Genomic DNA, 17,962 nt, shown 5'->3' with positions numbered 1-17,962 from the left:
GAATAGAGTTAAAATCCACAGCAGCCTGAACCCAAATCGTGGGCATGGGCAGCTGCGTTCTCCTGTGGGCAACACTCACATCTCTGCAGGAAGGCTGGCACTGTGTATTAGACGCCGTGTCACTGGATCATGTGGTCAAAAACGCACCTGAAGAAAACGCATGGAAAACGCATGAAAGACGCATGTGTTTTTGATGCGTTTTTTTTTTTTTTTTTAAAAAACGTATTAACAATTGTCCCCTCTGGCTGCTTTTTTTTTTTCTGCGCTGAAAAAAACGCAACATGCGCACATAGCCTTAATGTGATCGGTAAACGGCACAGCGATTGAAAAAAAGCCAAAATTATGTTTCTTGGTCCCACAAAATGCAATAATAGGCAATCAAAACTTAGCATCTGCACAAAAATGGTATCATTAAAATCGTCAGCTCGAGACGCAAATCATAAGGCATCACTGAGCCATAAATCCCGAAAAATGAGAACGTTACAGGTCGCAGAAAATGGCGCAAAAAGTGCGCCACTTTTTTGGAAAAACTTCTGAATTTTTTTAACTCCTTAGATAAAATTAAAACTATACATGTTTGGTGTCTACAAACACGTACCGACCTGAGGCATCACAGCAACACATCAGTTTTACTGTATAGTGAATAAAAGATCACAAAATCAATCATGCAATCGCACTTTTTTTTTCAATTTTTCTGCGCTTGGAATTGTTTTGCTGTTTTCCAGTACTCTATATGGTAAAACTTATGGTTTAATTTAAAGGGAACCTGTCAGCAGAAATTTAGCTTGAAACCTAAAGGTTTCCTCCTCTGCAGCTCCTGGGCTGCATTCTAGTAAGGTTTCTATACTTTTTGTGGCCCCTTTTAAACCAAATTAAATACTTTATAAACTTGTACCTTTTTGTATGAAAATCTTGTAAATTCTCCATGGGGGCGGGCTCTCTGGTGTCCGTTGCTGTCCCTCCTGCACATTGACGCCGTCCCCCATTGCTCCATTTCGTACATCAGGACACCACCCACTGCGCCCGAGGTGCCGCCCACACCAGGATCGCTGGTGACGTGTGTCACAGGCACGAGTTATGGGCGGCGCTGTGATTGCATCGCAAGTGCCCGCCCATAATCTCGTGGACGCGCTGTCCCCACTGCTTCCAGCATTCTGCGCAAGCGCACGCTGGCCAGATGACCCGACGTCACCTCCTTCCCATCTTACCCTGCAGCAAGGCAAGATGGGGAAGAGGTGACGTCGGGTCATCTGGCCAGCGAGAGCTTGCGTAGAACGCTGGAGGAAGAGGGGAAAGTGCGGTCACGAGGTTATGGGCGGCACTTGCTGAGGACAATCACAGCGCCGCCCATAACCTCATGCCTGCGCAAAACGTCACCAGCGGTCACACGTGCACACACTGCACAGTCCCACAGCGCATGCGCGGAACCTCGGGCGGCGTCCTGAGGTATGAAATTCAGCGTTGGGGGCGGTGTAAATCGGCAGGAGGACAGTAACGGACACCAGGCAGCCCGCCCACATGGATTATTTACAAAATTTGCATAGCAAAAGGTACAGGTTTATAAAGTATTTAATTTGGTTTAAAAGGGGCCACAAAAAGTACAGGAATCTTGCTAGAATGCAGCCCACGAGCTGCAGAGGGGGAAACTTTTAGGTTTCAAGCTAAATTTTTGATGACAGGTTCCGTTTAACAGTACTACTCGTCTTGCAAGAAACAAGCCCTCATTTGGCAGGGTTGATGGAAAAATAAAAAAGTTACGGCTCTCAGAAGAAGGGAAGCAAAAAACAAAAAAAAAACGGAAAATCACAAAGGGGGTACAAAGGTTAAAAAAAGAGGGCATGGCCATGGGCGCTCCCTACGGGCAGAAGCTGGAAGCTTGCAAAGTGGACAGACACTCTGGGAGGCAGCAGCATGGAACAGGGATGTGACCGCTGCCACAGGATGCTTGGACACGTGAGGAAACAGATGTCCTCGCCGGGGGAACAGGAGAGTGTGAGGATGCCGGCATGGGCGTTGCACATCTGACACCCTCACATCAGATGCAATATGCTTGTGTGACCCCGGCCTAAGAGAGAAGGTAACATTTGTTACTGATTTTCGATGGTGAAATGTAGAAACCTCTTTGGAGTGGTACTTAAAGAAGGGAGGCGCAGAGTGTACAGCCACGTCCTAACTGGTAAGAACGGTCGTGATGATGTAGACATCAATGTAGGCATTTTTGTTCTGGTTACTAAAATCCAGGAATAACTAAATTAGGATAAGGTTCCAACCACTGAAATTGTCATATGAGAATCATTGTTGAGGATTTTATCAAATTATTATCTGCAATGAATTTGTATTGAAGGTTTCTGAAGCAATTGTGGCAGAAGAGGATGAGGAAGGTCGATTGGATCGTCAAATTGATGAAATTGATGAGCAAATGTGAGTATTGACAAGTCTTTTTTTAACTACTTAGAAAAAAAAAAAAGCAATACTAAGTGGGGAAATGTACATAACGACCCCAAAATAGTATACATGAAAACATGCTGGCGGCACTTGCCAAATGGACACAAAAACAAACACACCCCAAATAAAGAAAAAGTTGAGTGTGCACAAAAACAAAGATTGTAAAAGCCTAACGAGTCAACATTTTTAATGAACTCCAGTTGCAAAAATTAATTTTATGCCTAAATATGTGGATTTTAAGAAGCATTCCCATCAAAGTGAATGGCCTCAACCTGTGTATGTAGTGTAGTATAAATCCCCAATCATAGTCTTCCCCGGTTTCTAGCGCTGCTAAGCAGAAGTTACTTTTCCAATGTAAACCCATGGAGATTTGCTCTGTGGCTCGTTCTGGCACGTCCATAGTAAAAGCAATGTCACGTAACACTAAGGGGTACTTTGCACACTACGACATCGCAGGTGCGATGTCGGTGGGGTCATGTCTAAAGTGACGTACTTCCTGCGTCACTCTCGACATCGTAGTGTGTAAATCCTAGATGATACGATTAACGAGAGCCAAAGTGTCGTAATCGTATCATCGGTGTAGCGTCGGCGAATTCCATAATTACGCTGACTCGACGGTCCGATGTTGTTCCTCGCTCCTGCAGCAGCACACATCGCTGTGTGTGAAGTCGTAGGAGCGAGGAACATCTACCTGCGTCACCGCTGCTTCCGTAGGATATGCAGAAGGAAGGAGGTGGGCGGGATGTTTACATCCCACTCACCTCCGCCCTTCCGCTCCTATTGGCCGCCTGCCGTGTGACGTCGCAGTGATGCCGCACGACCCGCCCCCTTAAGAAGGAGGCGGTTCGCCGGCCAGAGCGATGTCGCACGGCAGGTGAGTGCATGTGAAGCTGCTGTAGCAATAATATTCGCTACGGCAGCTATCACAATGATATCGCAGCTGCGACGGGGGCGGGGACTATCGCACTCGGCATCGCAGCAATCGGCCTGCGATGTTGTAGTGTGCAAAGTACCCTATAGTATGAGCCGGCAAATCACAATCACGTGACCCAGAAAATAATGGGACTGGAGTGGTGCGGGAAACTGGGGAAGGCGATGCTCAGTGAGTACATGGCTCTCTGCACACATTGCAGCTGATTTTTTTTCTGCGTTTTTGATGCAGTTTAACTTGCATTTTTGTTTCTTTGGGTGAAAAATGCTGCCAAAACCCTGAAGGAATTGACCTGTGGCAGATTTGAAAAAAATCAATAAACAAAAACCTATGATGTATCAGATCTGCAAGGGAAAAAATAAGCATGTGTTTGAGATTTCAGAAATCTCATTCACTTTACTTGTACTTTAAAACGCTGTATTTTTCCACAGCAAGAACGGAGCGTGTGAAAGCGCCTTATTACTGCATTTACATGTAAGGGGAGTCTGTTACCAAATTTTGGCCACCTAATCTGAGAGTCATGTAATGTAATGTAGAGACAGAAACCCTGATTCCAGTGATTTATCACTTACTGGGCTGCTTGCTGTAATTTTGATAATATCCTGTTGATAAAATGATTTTTTTTATCATTAGAGCACTAGTAAGCCTAATGCTAGGTGGTAATCCTCCATATTTAGGAGCTCTGTATAACCCTGTCTGCACCACTGATTGGCAGCTTTCAGTTGACACTGTACATGAAAAGCCGCCAATCAGTAGTGTGGGTGCGGTTATACAAAGCCCAACGTTCAAAGATTTGCTGGTTATGCAGCAAATTAAACTGTGATTTTATCAAAACCATGTCTCTGCCCCTACATTATGCTGCTCTCAGATGGGGCAATCATTCCCTTTTACACAGATTTAGGCAGGAAGTTTCATGGAAGTCCTATTTTAAGTAAAAAAGAAGAAACTGCTCCAAATGTGGCCAACTTGAAATAAAAAAAAAAGAATAAAAAAATCACAAGTTTGGTATCACCGTAATTGTACTGCTTCAAAATATCATGTTTCCAGGTTATATTTGCAATAGTATTAATGCTGTAAAGACAATTTGCAAAAAGAAAAGGCAAAATTTGATTTTTTTGGAACACTTCACCACACTTAGAATTATTTTTTCGTCTTTTTGTATATGATGTTTTTCAAAGCTACAACTCGTCCTTCAAATTACAAGCACTAATTTGGTTGTCAGCTGAAAACTATAAAAGGTTATCTGACAGGAAGGGGTTAACGATTTGGCAAAGCACTTATGAATTGTGCTGACCATTGAGAGAACTATCCTCCCTCCTAGGGCCCTTGCAGTTAGGATTTTCATCCATAAGGAAAGGGTTGGAAATCTTCTAGCCTACTATATGCTTCATACCAAGTCATGTCTGTTTTTTTCTTTCCATGCATTTTGTACAAACAAATCCTAAAATATATTTCCATGGGAATTTATTTTAGGATTTATATTGTTTGATGTTCCTTGGCAGTTACCTTTTTGGTATTTCCTTCCAATTTTGGCTTAATATTTTGTACAATCCACCTGATCTTATACAACATACACACATACAATATACTTGCATGCATTTCTTAGTTGTGTTAACCCCTTCGCTATCTCATACAACTGGGGAAATTTTAAATAGTTTCTTAGCCACCTCCCCCTTCTTAGCCACCTCCCCCTTTTTATTTCTAAATCTGAGGTGCGACTATAGCCATATAGATCATACCCCATATTAAGCGTCCTAGTGGGTTAGTGTGATCATGTGGTCACATGGGTTTGGTCACACCCGTACCTCTATTATTTTTATCTAACATGTTATTGACTTTGTGTATTTTTGTGATAAAATAAAATTGTTATATATTTCTATTCACACACACACGGTGACTTGGAAAATTATTCATACCCCATAAACTTTTCCACGTTTTCTTCACGTTACACTCAAAACACCTTAAATGTATTTTATTGGGATTTTATGTGATATACCAACACAAAGTAATTAATATTTGTGAAGTATAAGGGAATCATTGAAACCAAGGAACACACCAGAGAGGTCAGGGATAAAATTGTGGAGAAGAGTAAAGCAGGGTTATGATTAAAAAAAAAAAATGCCCAAGCTTTTAACAATTCACAGAGCGATTCATTCCATTAGGCTAGGTTCACATTTCCGTTGTTTTGCATCAGTCACATGGTGGGCGGGGGCGAAGCGCGAGGGGGCGGAGTCGAGCGGGGCCGCTGCGCTGAGGACGTCAGTGCCGCGGGGACTGCAGGGCTAGGGACAGGTGAGTGAGTGTGTGTGTACACATGCGGAGTGCTGGAGGAGGCGGAGCCGAGCGGGGAAGTGTCGGCCTCCCTGCACACGTATCCAGGGTAAATATCAGGTAACTAACCAAAGTGCATTGCTTAGTAACCCAATGTGTATCCTGGTTACGTGTGCAGGGAGCCAGAGAGAGCATGCGCAGCAAAATTCTACGGATTGGGCTGCTCAAAAAACGTTACAGGCTGCGTTCCTTCCGCCCCGCGGTCAGTCGTTCCACCACTGCTCAGTCGGGCGGAGGGTGCAACGCAGCATCATCAGTCACAATCCGCCGCTCATACAAGTCTATGGGAACAACGGAATCCGCCAAACTGATTCCGTTGTTTACCAGAGCAGCGGATTGTGACTGATACAATTTAACGGAAGTGTGAACCTAGCCTTATCCAAAAATGGAAGGCTTATGGCACAACTACAAACTTACCAAGATATGTCTGTAGGGATGCTTTTCTTTGACAAGGACAGAGAAGCTGGTCTAAGTTGATGGGAAGATGGATGGCACTTAATGCCTAGTAAATGTCCAGACCTAAATGCCACTAAGAATCTGTGGCAACGCTTGAAAATTGTTGTTCCCAGACGCCCTCCATCCAATCTCACTGCTGGAGCTATTTTGCTAAGAAGAAAGGTCGTCATATAAAGCATTAACTCAATACAGACTCAGTTGGTTGAATACAAATGCACGTCACAATTTTCAGATTTATATTTTTAAAAATGTTTAGAAAACAATATAATTTCCTTTACACTTCACAAATACTTGCTATTTAGTGTTGGGATAGCACATAAAATCCCAATAAATTACATTTTTGTTTACAAGTTTGTGTGTATAATGTGGAAAAGTTCACGGGATAAGAATACTTTCAAGGCACTGTAAATATATATATAATATTGGCTTTCATTTCCTCTAGTTTGGGCTGCTGAATTATAGGTCTACAAAACGCCGCATGTTTGGTGTCGTAAATATTTGAGGGTTTGTCAGTACATACACAGTGGTATGAGAAAGTATTTGCCCCCTTCCTGATTTCTTATTCTTTTGCATGTTTGTCACACTTAAATGTTTCAGATCCACAAACAAATATAAATATTGGACAAAGATAACATAAGTAAACACAAAATGCAGTTTATAAAAAAAGGTCTTTATTATTACAGGAAAAAGAAATCCAAACTTACAGGGCCCTGTGTGAAAAAGTGATTGCCCCCCCCTAAACCTAATAACTGGTTGGGCCACCATTGGCCGCAACAACTGCAATCAAGCATTTGCAATGGCTAGCGATAAGTCTTTTACAATGCTCTTGAGGAATTTCGGCCCACTCATCATTGCAGAATTTTTGTAATTCAGCCATATTGGAGGGTTTCTGAGCATGTACAGCATTTCAAGTCAGATTAAGGTCAGGACTTTGACTAGACCACTCCATAGTCTTAATTTAGTTTTTCATAAGCCATTCTGAGGTGGCCGTACTCGAGTGTTTTGGATTATTATCCTGCTGGATAACATAAGTGCACTTCGGCTTCAGGTCACGATCATATAACCGGACATTCTCCTTCAGGATTTTTTGGTAGAGCAGATTTCATGGTTCCATTTACCACACCAATAATTCCAGGTCCTAAAGCAGCAAAACATACACAGAACATCACACGTACCACCACCATATTTTACGGTTGGTATGATGTTCCTTTTCTGAAACACTGTGTTACTTCTACACCAGATTATTGAATGTTCTCAGTGAGAGGAACAAAATTATAATCTTGTGATACTTTCTACACCAGATGTAATGGGACATACATCTTGCAAAAACTTTTTTCTCATTAGTCCACAGAGTGGTCTTCTAAAAGTGTTTGTGATTATCAAAATGTTTTGTTGCAAAACTGAGACAAGCTTTTATGTTCTTGTTGCTCAGCATTGGCAACTCTGCCATGGAGGCCATTTTTGCCCAGTCTTTCTTATGGTGGAGTCATGAATACTGACCTTAACCGAGGCAAGTGAGGCCTGCAGTTCTTTGGATGTTATAGTGGGGTCTTTTGTGACCTCTTTGATGAGTCGTCCATGTTCTCTTGGGGTAATTTTGGCCGGCCACTCTTCCATGTTTTTGCCATTTGTGGACAATGGCTTTCACTGTGGTTCACTGGAGTCTCAAAGCTGTGAAATGGCTTTATAGCCTTTTCCAGACTGATAGATCTCAATTACTTTGCTTCTTATTTGTTCACAAATTCCTTTGGATCACGGCATGATGTGTAGCTTTTGAAGATCTCTGGTCTACTTCACTTTGTCAGGCAGGTCCTATTTAAGTGACTTTTTGATTGAGAGCAGGTGTGGCAGTAATCAGGGCTGATACGGAAATTGAAGTCTGCTTCCCAACGACGTGATAAACTACAGCTAATTTATGTTTTAAGAGATGGGGATGGGCGGGGGCGGCGGCAACAATCACTTCTTCACACAGGGCTATGTAGGTTTGGATTTCTTTTTGCCTTAACAATATAGACCTTCATGTATAAACTGCAATTTGTGGTTACTTGAGTTATCTTTGTCCAATATGTAAACTTGTTTGGTGATCTGAGCATTTAAGTGTGATAAATGTGCAAAAGAGTTAAGAAATCAGGGAGGGGCAAACACTTTTCACATCACTGTAGTTCTCCTATTGTAGGAATTGTTTTCATAGGTTATATGGGTCCCATAGTGGTGTGTCCAAAAAATACAGTAGTTAATAAGGTTGAATGTAAGGCTCTGTGCCCACGTGTGTATTTTCATGCAGTTACACTGCGATCTGCACTGCAGCGTAACTGCATGCGTCCTGCGTCCCCTGCACAATCTATGAAGATTGTGCATAATCCATGCCCACGTGGCGTTTTAGAACCCAGCGATTTGCATGCTGCTAAATCGCTGCGTTCTAAAAAGCAACATGTTACTTCCTTCGTGCGCTTTGCATGCTGTCTCCATTCTGTCTATAGGGAGAGGCAGCATCCAGAGCACACGAATTCTGCAGTCACCAAAGTTTCAGAAAGGAGCTTTTTAGATGCGCTCTGAAGCGGACATGCGTGACATTACGCTGCGGTGCAGAGCGCACACACGTGGGCACATAGCCTAATAATTTGGCTGTTTGTTGGGGAAGGTAGCTATTATTTAGAATTAAATACAGGATACATTCCTTTTTTTTTCCTTTTAGTGAATGCTACCGTCGAATTGAACATTTGAGAAATCGTAAGGATGTTCTACATAATACAATGATAGACAGTGTAATAAGAAAATCCAGCCAACAGGAGGACGAATATATTGGAAGCGATGACGAAGATATTCTGCCAACAATGCTTACACAGAGCTGGCGAGAAAAAGGTGTTTTCCATTAGACAAAAAAAATATATATATATTTTTTTTTTTTTAACTAAATACCTGTATATTACTAATGGTTCTGCTCACTTTCGCTTCATCAAAAGGCCAACGTTCACATTTGGAATATCCTTAATATTTTCAGTATCACTATGCAAGCAATTACTGATTATGTAATTTCAAGATCCTGAACTTTTAAAGAAAATTCTTAGGCCACTCAGATCTTTCAATAGGGAACCTCCAGATTTTGCTCTGCCTTCTAAGGCCTCCAATTATTGTCAGCTAAATCTTGCTTTTTTTTTTTTGCAAGCTCTAGGATTCAAAAATGTTTTCGAAAGTATCTTGTAACCATTTTGTATAGTTATGAACTATTAAATTGCATAAATTGACGTATTAGTGATATTGATATTCATTCTTGTTTGTCTATTTCACATTGTTGTAATTTTCTTATGGATTTTGGAATATTTTATACCAATTGTATTCTAGTGCTTACAGTGTGTATATGGGAGGGTAAATGTACATCAAAATTGAGTGTAAATAGGTCTAGCAATCTAATTATTCTGATTTAGTTTTGCTTTCTATTTAAGCTTTAAAGCCATGTATGTAATTGTAAATGACCGTGGTAATTACCTTTTTAAATTTAAATATTTTCTAAAAATTATAAGTATCAGTACAAGTTTTTTCATTTTATGTCGCAATATATACAAATATTAATTTAATGTACTGATCTTATCAAACCATAGACCAAAGAGCAATTATGTTATAGATTTAGTTACTATAAGGGCTCTTGCACACGAGCGTATGACTCTCGGATCACACTCGCAGCAGAGTTTGAGCCTAGATTAGCATTTTTCTTATGAAGCTCTCACATGAGAAAATCATTGGATGCTACAGTTAGGTCCAGAAATATTTGGACAGTGACACAATTTTCGCGAGTTGGGCTCTGCATGCCACCACATTGGATTTGAAATTAAACCTCTACAACAGAATTCAAGTGCAGATTGTAACGTTTAATTTGAAGGTTTGAACAAAAATATCTGATAGAAATTGTAGGAATTGTACACATTTCTTTACAAACGCTCCACATTTTAGGAGGTCAAAAGTAATTGGACAAATAAACCAAACCTAAACAAAATATTTTTATTTTCAATATTTTGTTGCGAATCCTTTGGAGGCAATCACTGCCTTACGTCTGGAACCCATGGACATCACCAAACGCTGGGTTTCCTCCTTCTTAATGCTTTGCCAGGCCTTTACAGCCGCCGCCTTCAGGTTTTGCTTGTTTGTGGGTCTTTCCGTCTTAAGTCTGGATTTGAGCAAGTGAAATGCATGCTCAATTGGGTTAAGATCTGGTGATTGACTTGGCCATTGCAGAATGTTCCACTTTTTAGCACTCATGAACTCCTGGGTAGCTTTGGCTGTATGCTTGGGGGGTCATTGTCCATCTGTACTATGAAGCGCCGTCCGATCAACTTTGCGGCATTTGGCTGAATCTGGGCTGAAAGTATATCCCGGTACACTTCAGAATTCATCCAGCTACTCTTGTCTGCTGTTATGTCATCAATAAACACAAGTGACCCAGTGCCATTGAAAGCCATGCATGCCCATGCCATCACGTTGCCTCCACCATGTTTTACAGAGGATGTGGTGTGCCTTGGATCATGTGCCGTTCCCTTTCTTCTCCAAACTTTTTTCTTCCCATCATTCTGGTACAGGTTGATCTTGGTCTCATCTGTCCATAGAATACTTTTCCAGAACTGAGCTGGCTTCATGAGGTGTTTTTCAGCAAATTTAACTATGGCCTGTCTATTTTTGGAATTGATGAATGGTTTGCATCTAGATGTGAACCCTTTGTATTTACTTTCATGGAGTCTTCTCTTTACTGTTGACTTAGAGACAGATACACCTACTTCACTGAGAGTGTTCTGGACTTCAGTTGATGTTGTGAACGGGTTCTTCTTCACCAAAGAAAGTATGCGGCGATCATCCACCACTGTTGTCATCCGTGGACGCCCAGGCCTTTTTGAGTTCCCAAGCTCACCAGTCTATTCCTTTTTTCTCAGAATGTACCCAACTGTTGATTTTGCTACTCCAAGCATGTCTGCTATCTCTCTGATGGATTTTTTCTTTTTTTTTCAGCCTCAGGATGTTCTGCTTCACCTCAATTGAGAGTTCCTTAGACCGCATGTTGTCTGGTCACAGCAACAGCTTCAAAATGCAAAACCACACACCTGTAATCAACCCCAGACCTTTTAACTACTTCATTGATTACAGGTTAACGAGGGAGACGCCTTCAGAGTTAATTGCAGCCCTTAGAGTCCCTTGTCCAATTACTTTTGGTCCCTTGAAAAAGAGGAGGCTATGCATTACAGAGCTATGATTCCTAAACCCTTTCTCCGATTTGGATGTGAAAACTCTCATATTGCAGCTGGGAGTGTGCACTTTCAGCCCATATTATATATATAATTGTATTTCTGAACATGTTTTTGTAAACAGCTAAAATAACAAAACTTGTGTCACTGTCCAAATATTTCTGGACCTAACTATATGCTCGTGTGATACCTGCCTTAGAATTAATAGTATTTCTAGTTGTGGTCAACATTATCACCCTTTAACAGAAAGTCTGCCATATAAAATATATGAGTGAAGTGTTCAAAGTAACTAAATTTATATATTATCATATATTTGATTCCGAAAAGTGGAAGCAAAATGCAAAACTTGGCGGGAAGAAAGCATACAAAATTGAAAAAGTTTTTTTTAAAACAAAGGACAAAATCAGACTAACTTTTGGTTAAAAACAGTCTCATATACTTCGGCACTCAAAAAGGACAAAGGAAACTTGATTATTCTTGTGCACAAATTTTATTCTTTATCATCAAGATTTTTCAGTTATCAAGAACTGACAGTTGTACAGACGTTTCGGCTAGTACGTCATAAGCCTTTTTAATTAAACTGTCTGTTAGTAGGTTTCTTTGTAATGTGATGTGTCAATCAAGTAAAAAAATGGGGGATTCGGACTACCCGTTGTATGACAACAATCACAGACTATAACGTCATGAAAAAAGAAAAGAGGAATTAGTTTCACTGACCAGGAAACCAAAATATATAGGTATATAAAACAATTGCCTCAGAGTTGCCTCATGATACCAATGGGTACTGTATAATCCGGGAACATTTTTGAAGTATTAATCCATTGTGGGGATTCCAAACCGAATAGTGTGATCTATAAGTTAGGAACAAGGTATCTTTTCTGGGCATGAGATACAGGCATAGACAAACCTGGTGGTCTGGTAGGAATAGCTTCTGTCCAGTGCCTTTAACTTTTGAGTTAAAGGTTTAAACATCCGGTATCATAAGAAGCCTGCAGTTATTCCACATGACCACACGTTTATGTTTACTAAGGCTAAGTTCACACTTCCGTTGTTTTGTATCAGTCACAATCCGTTGTGTGACTGATGCAACGGATGTGTTGCAGATAGTGGCACAACTGATGTGACTAATGCTGCAAAAAAACGATCCGTTGTGTTTTTTTTTACTGTTTTACCGGCGGCCAGCTATTGTGAACGATCAGCCGACTCTTGTGAACGATCAGCTGATCGCCCGGCGGGCGGCTCTTGTGAGCGATCAGCTGATCGGTCAGCTCTTGTGAACGATCAGCTGATCGTTCAGAAAAGCCGGCCGCTGTGGAATCAGCTGATCGTTCACAATAGTCGGCTGATCAGCTGATCGTTCACAATAGTCGGACGCCAGGCGATCAGCTGATCGTTCCAGCCGCTGGAACTGGAACTGAATTTACAGTCATCATGTTTTTTTACTGTGCGCATGCTCACAGTAAAAAACCGATCCGCCACACACAAAAAATGTTACATTCAGCGTTACTCTCGCCTGACCGTCAAAATCAGTCAGTTAACGACTGATCCGGAATGCGGCGGTTACAACGCAGGGCCATCAGTCACAATCTGTCGCTAATAGAAGTCTATGGGGAAAAAACGGATTCCTGCAAAATTTTTAGCAGGATACCGTAATTCCTCAAGGCGACGGATTGTGACTGATGCAAAACAACGGAAATGTGATCTTAGCCTTACTTGTGGTCACCTACCACCTAGACTCAGCTGGCTTCTCTTAATTGTCTTCTAATGAGAGAAGTGCAGAAGTCTAGTCATAAGGTTACTGCAAGTATACAGTGCTGGCCAAAAGTATTGGCATCCCTGCAATTCTGTCAGATAATACTCAGTTTCTTCTTGAAAATTATTGCAATCACAAATTCTTTGGTATTATCTTCATTTAATTTCTCTTCAATGAAAAAATAAAAATAAAATTGTCATAAAGCCAAATTGGATATAATTCCACACCAAACATAAAAAAGGAGGTGGACAAAAGTATTGGCACTGTTTGAACAATCATGTGATGCTTCTCTAATTTGTGTAATTAACAGCACCTGTAACATACCTGTGGCACCTAACAGGTGTTGGTAATAACTAAATCACACTTGCAGCCAGTTGACATGGATTAAAGTTGACTCAACCTCTGTCCTGTGTCCTTGTGTGTACCACATTGAGCATGGAGAAAAGAAAGAAGACCAAAGAACTGTCTGAGGACTTGAGAATCCAAATTGTGAGGAAGCATGAGCAATCTCAAGGCTACAAGTCCATCTCCAAAGACCTGAAAGTTCCTGTGTCTACGGTGCGCAGTGTCATCAAGAAGTTTAAAGCCCATGGCACTGTGGCTAACCTCCCTAGATGTGGAAGGAAAAGAAAAATTGGCGAGAGATTTCAACGCAAGATTGTGCGGATGGTGGATAAAGAACCTCGACTAACATCCAAACAAGTTCAAGCTGCCCTGCAGTCCGAGGGTACAACAGTGTCAACCTGTACTATCCGTCGGCGTCTGAATGAAAAGGGACTGTATGGTAGGATACCCAGGAAGACCCCGCTTCTTACCCCGACACATAAAAAAGCCAGGCGGGAGTTTGCCAAAACTTACCTGAGAAAGCCTAAAACGTTTTGGAAGAATGTTCTCTGGTCAGATGAGACAAAAGTAGAGCTTTTTGGGAAAAGCCATCAACATAGAGTTTACAGGAAAAAAAAAGAGGCATTCAAAGAAAAGAACACTGTCCCTACAGTCAAGCATGGCGGAGGTTCCCTGATGTTTTGGGGTTGCTTTGCTGCCTCTGGCACTGGACTGCTTGACCGTGTGCATGGCATTATGAAGTCTGAAGACTACCAACAAATTTTGCAGCATAATGTAGGGCCCAGTGTGAGAAAGCTGGGTCTTCCTCAGAGGTCATGGGTCTTCCAGCAGGACAATGACCCAAAACACACTTCAAAAAGCACTAGAAAATGGTTTGATAGAAAGCACTGGAGACTACTAAAGTGGCCAGCAATGAGTCCAAACTTGAATCCCATAGAACACCCGTGGAGAGATCTCAAAATGGCAGTTTGGAGAAGGCACCCTTCAAATCTCAGGGACCTGGAGCAGTTTGCCAAAGAATAATGGTCTAAAATTCCAGCAGAACATTGTAAGAAACTCATTGATGGTTACCAGAAGCGGTTGTTCGCAGTTATTTTGGCTAAAGGTTGTGCAACCAAGTATTAGGCTAAGGGTGCCAATACTTTTGTCTGGCCCATTTTTGGAGTTTTGTGTGAAATGATCAATGATTTGATTTTTGTTTCATTCTCTTTTGTGTTTTTTCATTGCAAGCAAAATAAATGAAGATAATAATACCAAAGAATTTGTGATTGCAATCATTTTCAGGAAGAAACGGAGTATTATCTGACAGAACTACAGGGGTGCCAATACTTTAGGCCAGCACTGTATATATTATTTGACCCCCCCTCACCCACACAGGCCATGGAGGGAAATCATGCCCATCACCAATTGTCATGTTTCAACAGTCTGACTCGAGTGAGTGACTGCAGACTTTTGTTATGAGACCTGCAACCCTATTTTTAGTTACTAGCCACCTCACATCAGTTCTTACATGACTTTAATTAGCCATATGAATGGTGGTTTTGATGCCTAAAAAGGCCAGATTTTATTTTGTGTTCCTTGTTCATAAAGGGTAAAAACAATAGATCTGTCTGATCAAAACAAAAATGATGGTATCACTAAGCCCACAGTCTAAATAGTTCAAGACTTCTCCACAGTCCTTGGTACCACAACTTCAGTAGTTCAAAATGTTGTCAAGAAGTTTGTTACTCATTCTCACAGTAATGAACCCTCCAGGACATGGTGAAAAGTGATTAAATGTGGCATTGAAAACACAACAACCAAAGTAGTTCTGGTTGAAATGGAGACAGCTGGAGTGTTGATATCGACCCGTACCATATGCTACATACTGAACAAAACTGCTTATAGAAAGCATAAAAAAGAGCAACTGGGGGGCGTGGCTTAGCTGGGGAAGAAGGAGGATGCACATGGAGGAGCTCCTGCATCTCAATTTGTAATCTAGTGACATCCAACGCCGATCCTTAAGAAAAAGTGGCCCCAAGACAAAATCCGTCTCCCTACATCTGCTGTGGAGCCCAGGAAAACAACTTTGCAGCGTTGTGGTAAGTAACTGAGTGAGTAGCGGCCTGATTACATTGCTGAAGCCAGGGCCTAAAGTAGCAGCCATACCAACCATACAACTACCAGTCCCCAGAGACTAGGAGGGTGCAGTAGCACTGCGATTTACTGACAGAAGAAGCATTGCTTAAAGCTCCCTCCTGCCCCACTGCTTGCAGGGAATGAGGGAGAAGGCCAGAAGAGAGAGGGCTTGCTAGATGTATGGGAGCAGCTGCCATTAGAATCCAGCAGAGAGGCACAGCACCTGCACCACTCCGACCTCCCTCCCCCCTTCATTTCTCTTGCCTGGAGCTAGAGAGAGGGGCTCTGGAGGAGAGGAGGACTGCGCCCAAGGATAAATATCACCTAATTGCTCCTGGATTGGGTTGCCACCTAAGAGAGTGGGGCCCCAAGTTCCCCCTGCACCACCATTTGTAACGCTGTGAGGAGAGGGAGAGAGACTGCTGATAGCAGAGCACAGCAGATAGCTACACCATTAATCAGCAGAGGTACCTGGGAAACAGGAACAGAGACACTGGCCTGGGATCCACTCCTGTACTGGGGTTTACAGAGAGGAGGGGAAGGCTCAGGGAGAGGAGACAGAACTGTAAGGAGTTAAGTTCCTAGGACAGCACCAAGACCAGAGCAGCCTGGTTCCCTCCGTGCTCATCTGGACAATAAAAGACAGCACAGGGGAAATTTAACTCATCCCAAGCTGCCTGTTGCTGGATCGGAGATGCTGCTCACCCCATGTTAATCCAGCAAACCTTAAGTGGCTGGACATAAAACCCCTCTAGGTTATACATTGATATATAAAAAGTACAGCTAGAGCTGACGATTCTAAGCATACAACAAACAGAAGCTCCAGTATAAGGTGCAAGAACAATGTGCAACAGTGGTGAACAGTGACATCTAGTGGTCAAGATAAGAAAAGGGCTGCAGCAGCTGAGATATAGAAAGTTAAAAGGGGAAAGGGAAAAAAAAAAAGAGGACAAGCTTACTCCAAATGTGTTAACCCAACCTACTTTCTCCCAGCAAAGTTCTATTAAGACCAGGTCTAGAAAATGGGGAAAAACTACAAATTACAATTTGACGAGCCAAACAAAACCCTGAAAACTCCAAAGAAGAACCAGGAAGGGGATAAATCTAATAAACAACACACCCAAGAGATGTCAGCACAAAAATCCAGACAAGCACCAACCACCAACTTCACACTGTCAGACAGTGATGAGGATGAAGAGACACAAAGCGGAAATGCCAATCTCATGGAACACATCAAAGCCCTTCCTACAGCAAACTGCATCAGAAACCTATTTAAGGAATTCACGCAGACCATAAAAGAAGAGATGGCTGAACTTAAAAGCGACATAAAACTGATCATACAAGAGTTCATACCATTGAAAACAACTTTGACCAAATTACAACGCACTCAGAGAGAGTGACAGAAATCCTGATCGACAAACAAAAAGAGATCTTCTTGCAAAAACTTCACATAGATGATCTCGAGAACAGGTCCAGAAGGAATAACCTTCGAATTCGAGGATTACCAGAATCAGTAGAAGACAAAGACATTCACACAGCCCTTACACAGATATTTAATACTCTACTTGGCAAAGAAGAAACCATTGACATAGGGTTAGAAAGAGCCCACAGAGTTTACAAACCCAAAACAGCAAACTAGGATAAACCAAGGGATGTTCTATGTTGTTTACAAAGTTTTAAAATAAAGGAACAAATCTACCAAAAAGCGAGATACACCCGCAAGATTGAATATGAAGAGACAGAAATACAAATATCAGGACACTAAGGGCTTGTCTTCTCAGCTCACTTTAGATCTGAGAAGACAAGCCCTTAACAAAAAGACTGAGAGAAAAAAATATAATCTACAGATGGATGTTTCCTTTTGGTTTAGCCATCTCCTTTGACAACAAAAATCTAATAATCAGAACTCCAGACGATCTTCCCTTTGTCCTCAATAAGTTGGACTTAATGCATATAAAGATACCAGATTGGACCTCCGCTGAAGATTTCCTTCACTTGCCTGCACTACCTAAACATGACAAATGGACCACAACATCACCACCCAGAGCAAGTAAAGTGAGAAAACTGAATCAGGGGCCAAAGAAGACTCCAAGAAAAAGACAAGGGGAACAAGATGAAAATGGATGATGACTCTCCAATACCTTTATATACCTGACCTCATCATTCAAGATTAAGAAATACCCTGATCAGAAACGGAAAAGAAAAGATATTCATATAAAAAAAAATCTTTTTTTTTTTTTTTTTTTTCCCCCCCTCTCTCTCTCCCTCCTCTCCCTCTGTTAACCTTCCACCCAACGTTTTCGTTCAGGGGAGGAGGAGAGAATTGGAGGGAAGTCATAGTTTTGTCTAAGTTTA

At 41.7% G+C, this 17,962-nt stretch overlaps 1 protein-coding gene across 1 annotated transcript in view; it reads left to right on the top strand.

The window, feature by feature from the left end:
* ZNF830 (zinc finger protein 830) overlaps positions 1 to 9,412 on the top strand; it is a 144,992-nt gene extending 135,580 nt beyond the window's left edge. The window contains exons 9-10 of the mRNA XM_075316538.1: positions 2,345 to 2,421; positions 8,859 to 9,412. Coding sequence (XP_075172653.1) covers positions 2,345 to 2,421; positions 8,859 to 9,039 — 258 coding nt within the window. The 3' untranslated portion in view covers positions 9,040 to 9,412. The remainder of the gene's footprint in view (positions 1 to 2,344; positions 2,422 to 8,858) is intronic.
* Positions 9,413 to 17,962: the final 8,550 nt, after the last annotated feature.

This window comes from Anomaloglossus baeobatrachus, chromosome 6 (assembly GCF_048569485.1).
Source record: "Anomaloglossus baeobatrachus isolate aAnoBae1 chromosome 6, aAnoBae1.hap1, whole genome shotgun sequence".
In the NCBI taxonomy this organism is placed as follows: domain Eukaryota; kingdom Metazoa; phylum Chordata; class Amphibia; order Anura; family Aromobatidae; genus Anomaloglossus; species Anomaloglossus baeobatrachus.
Note: the sequence above shows the minus strand (reverse complement) of the source record. Positions and strands in the feature narration are given on the sequence as shown.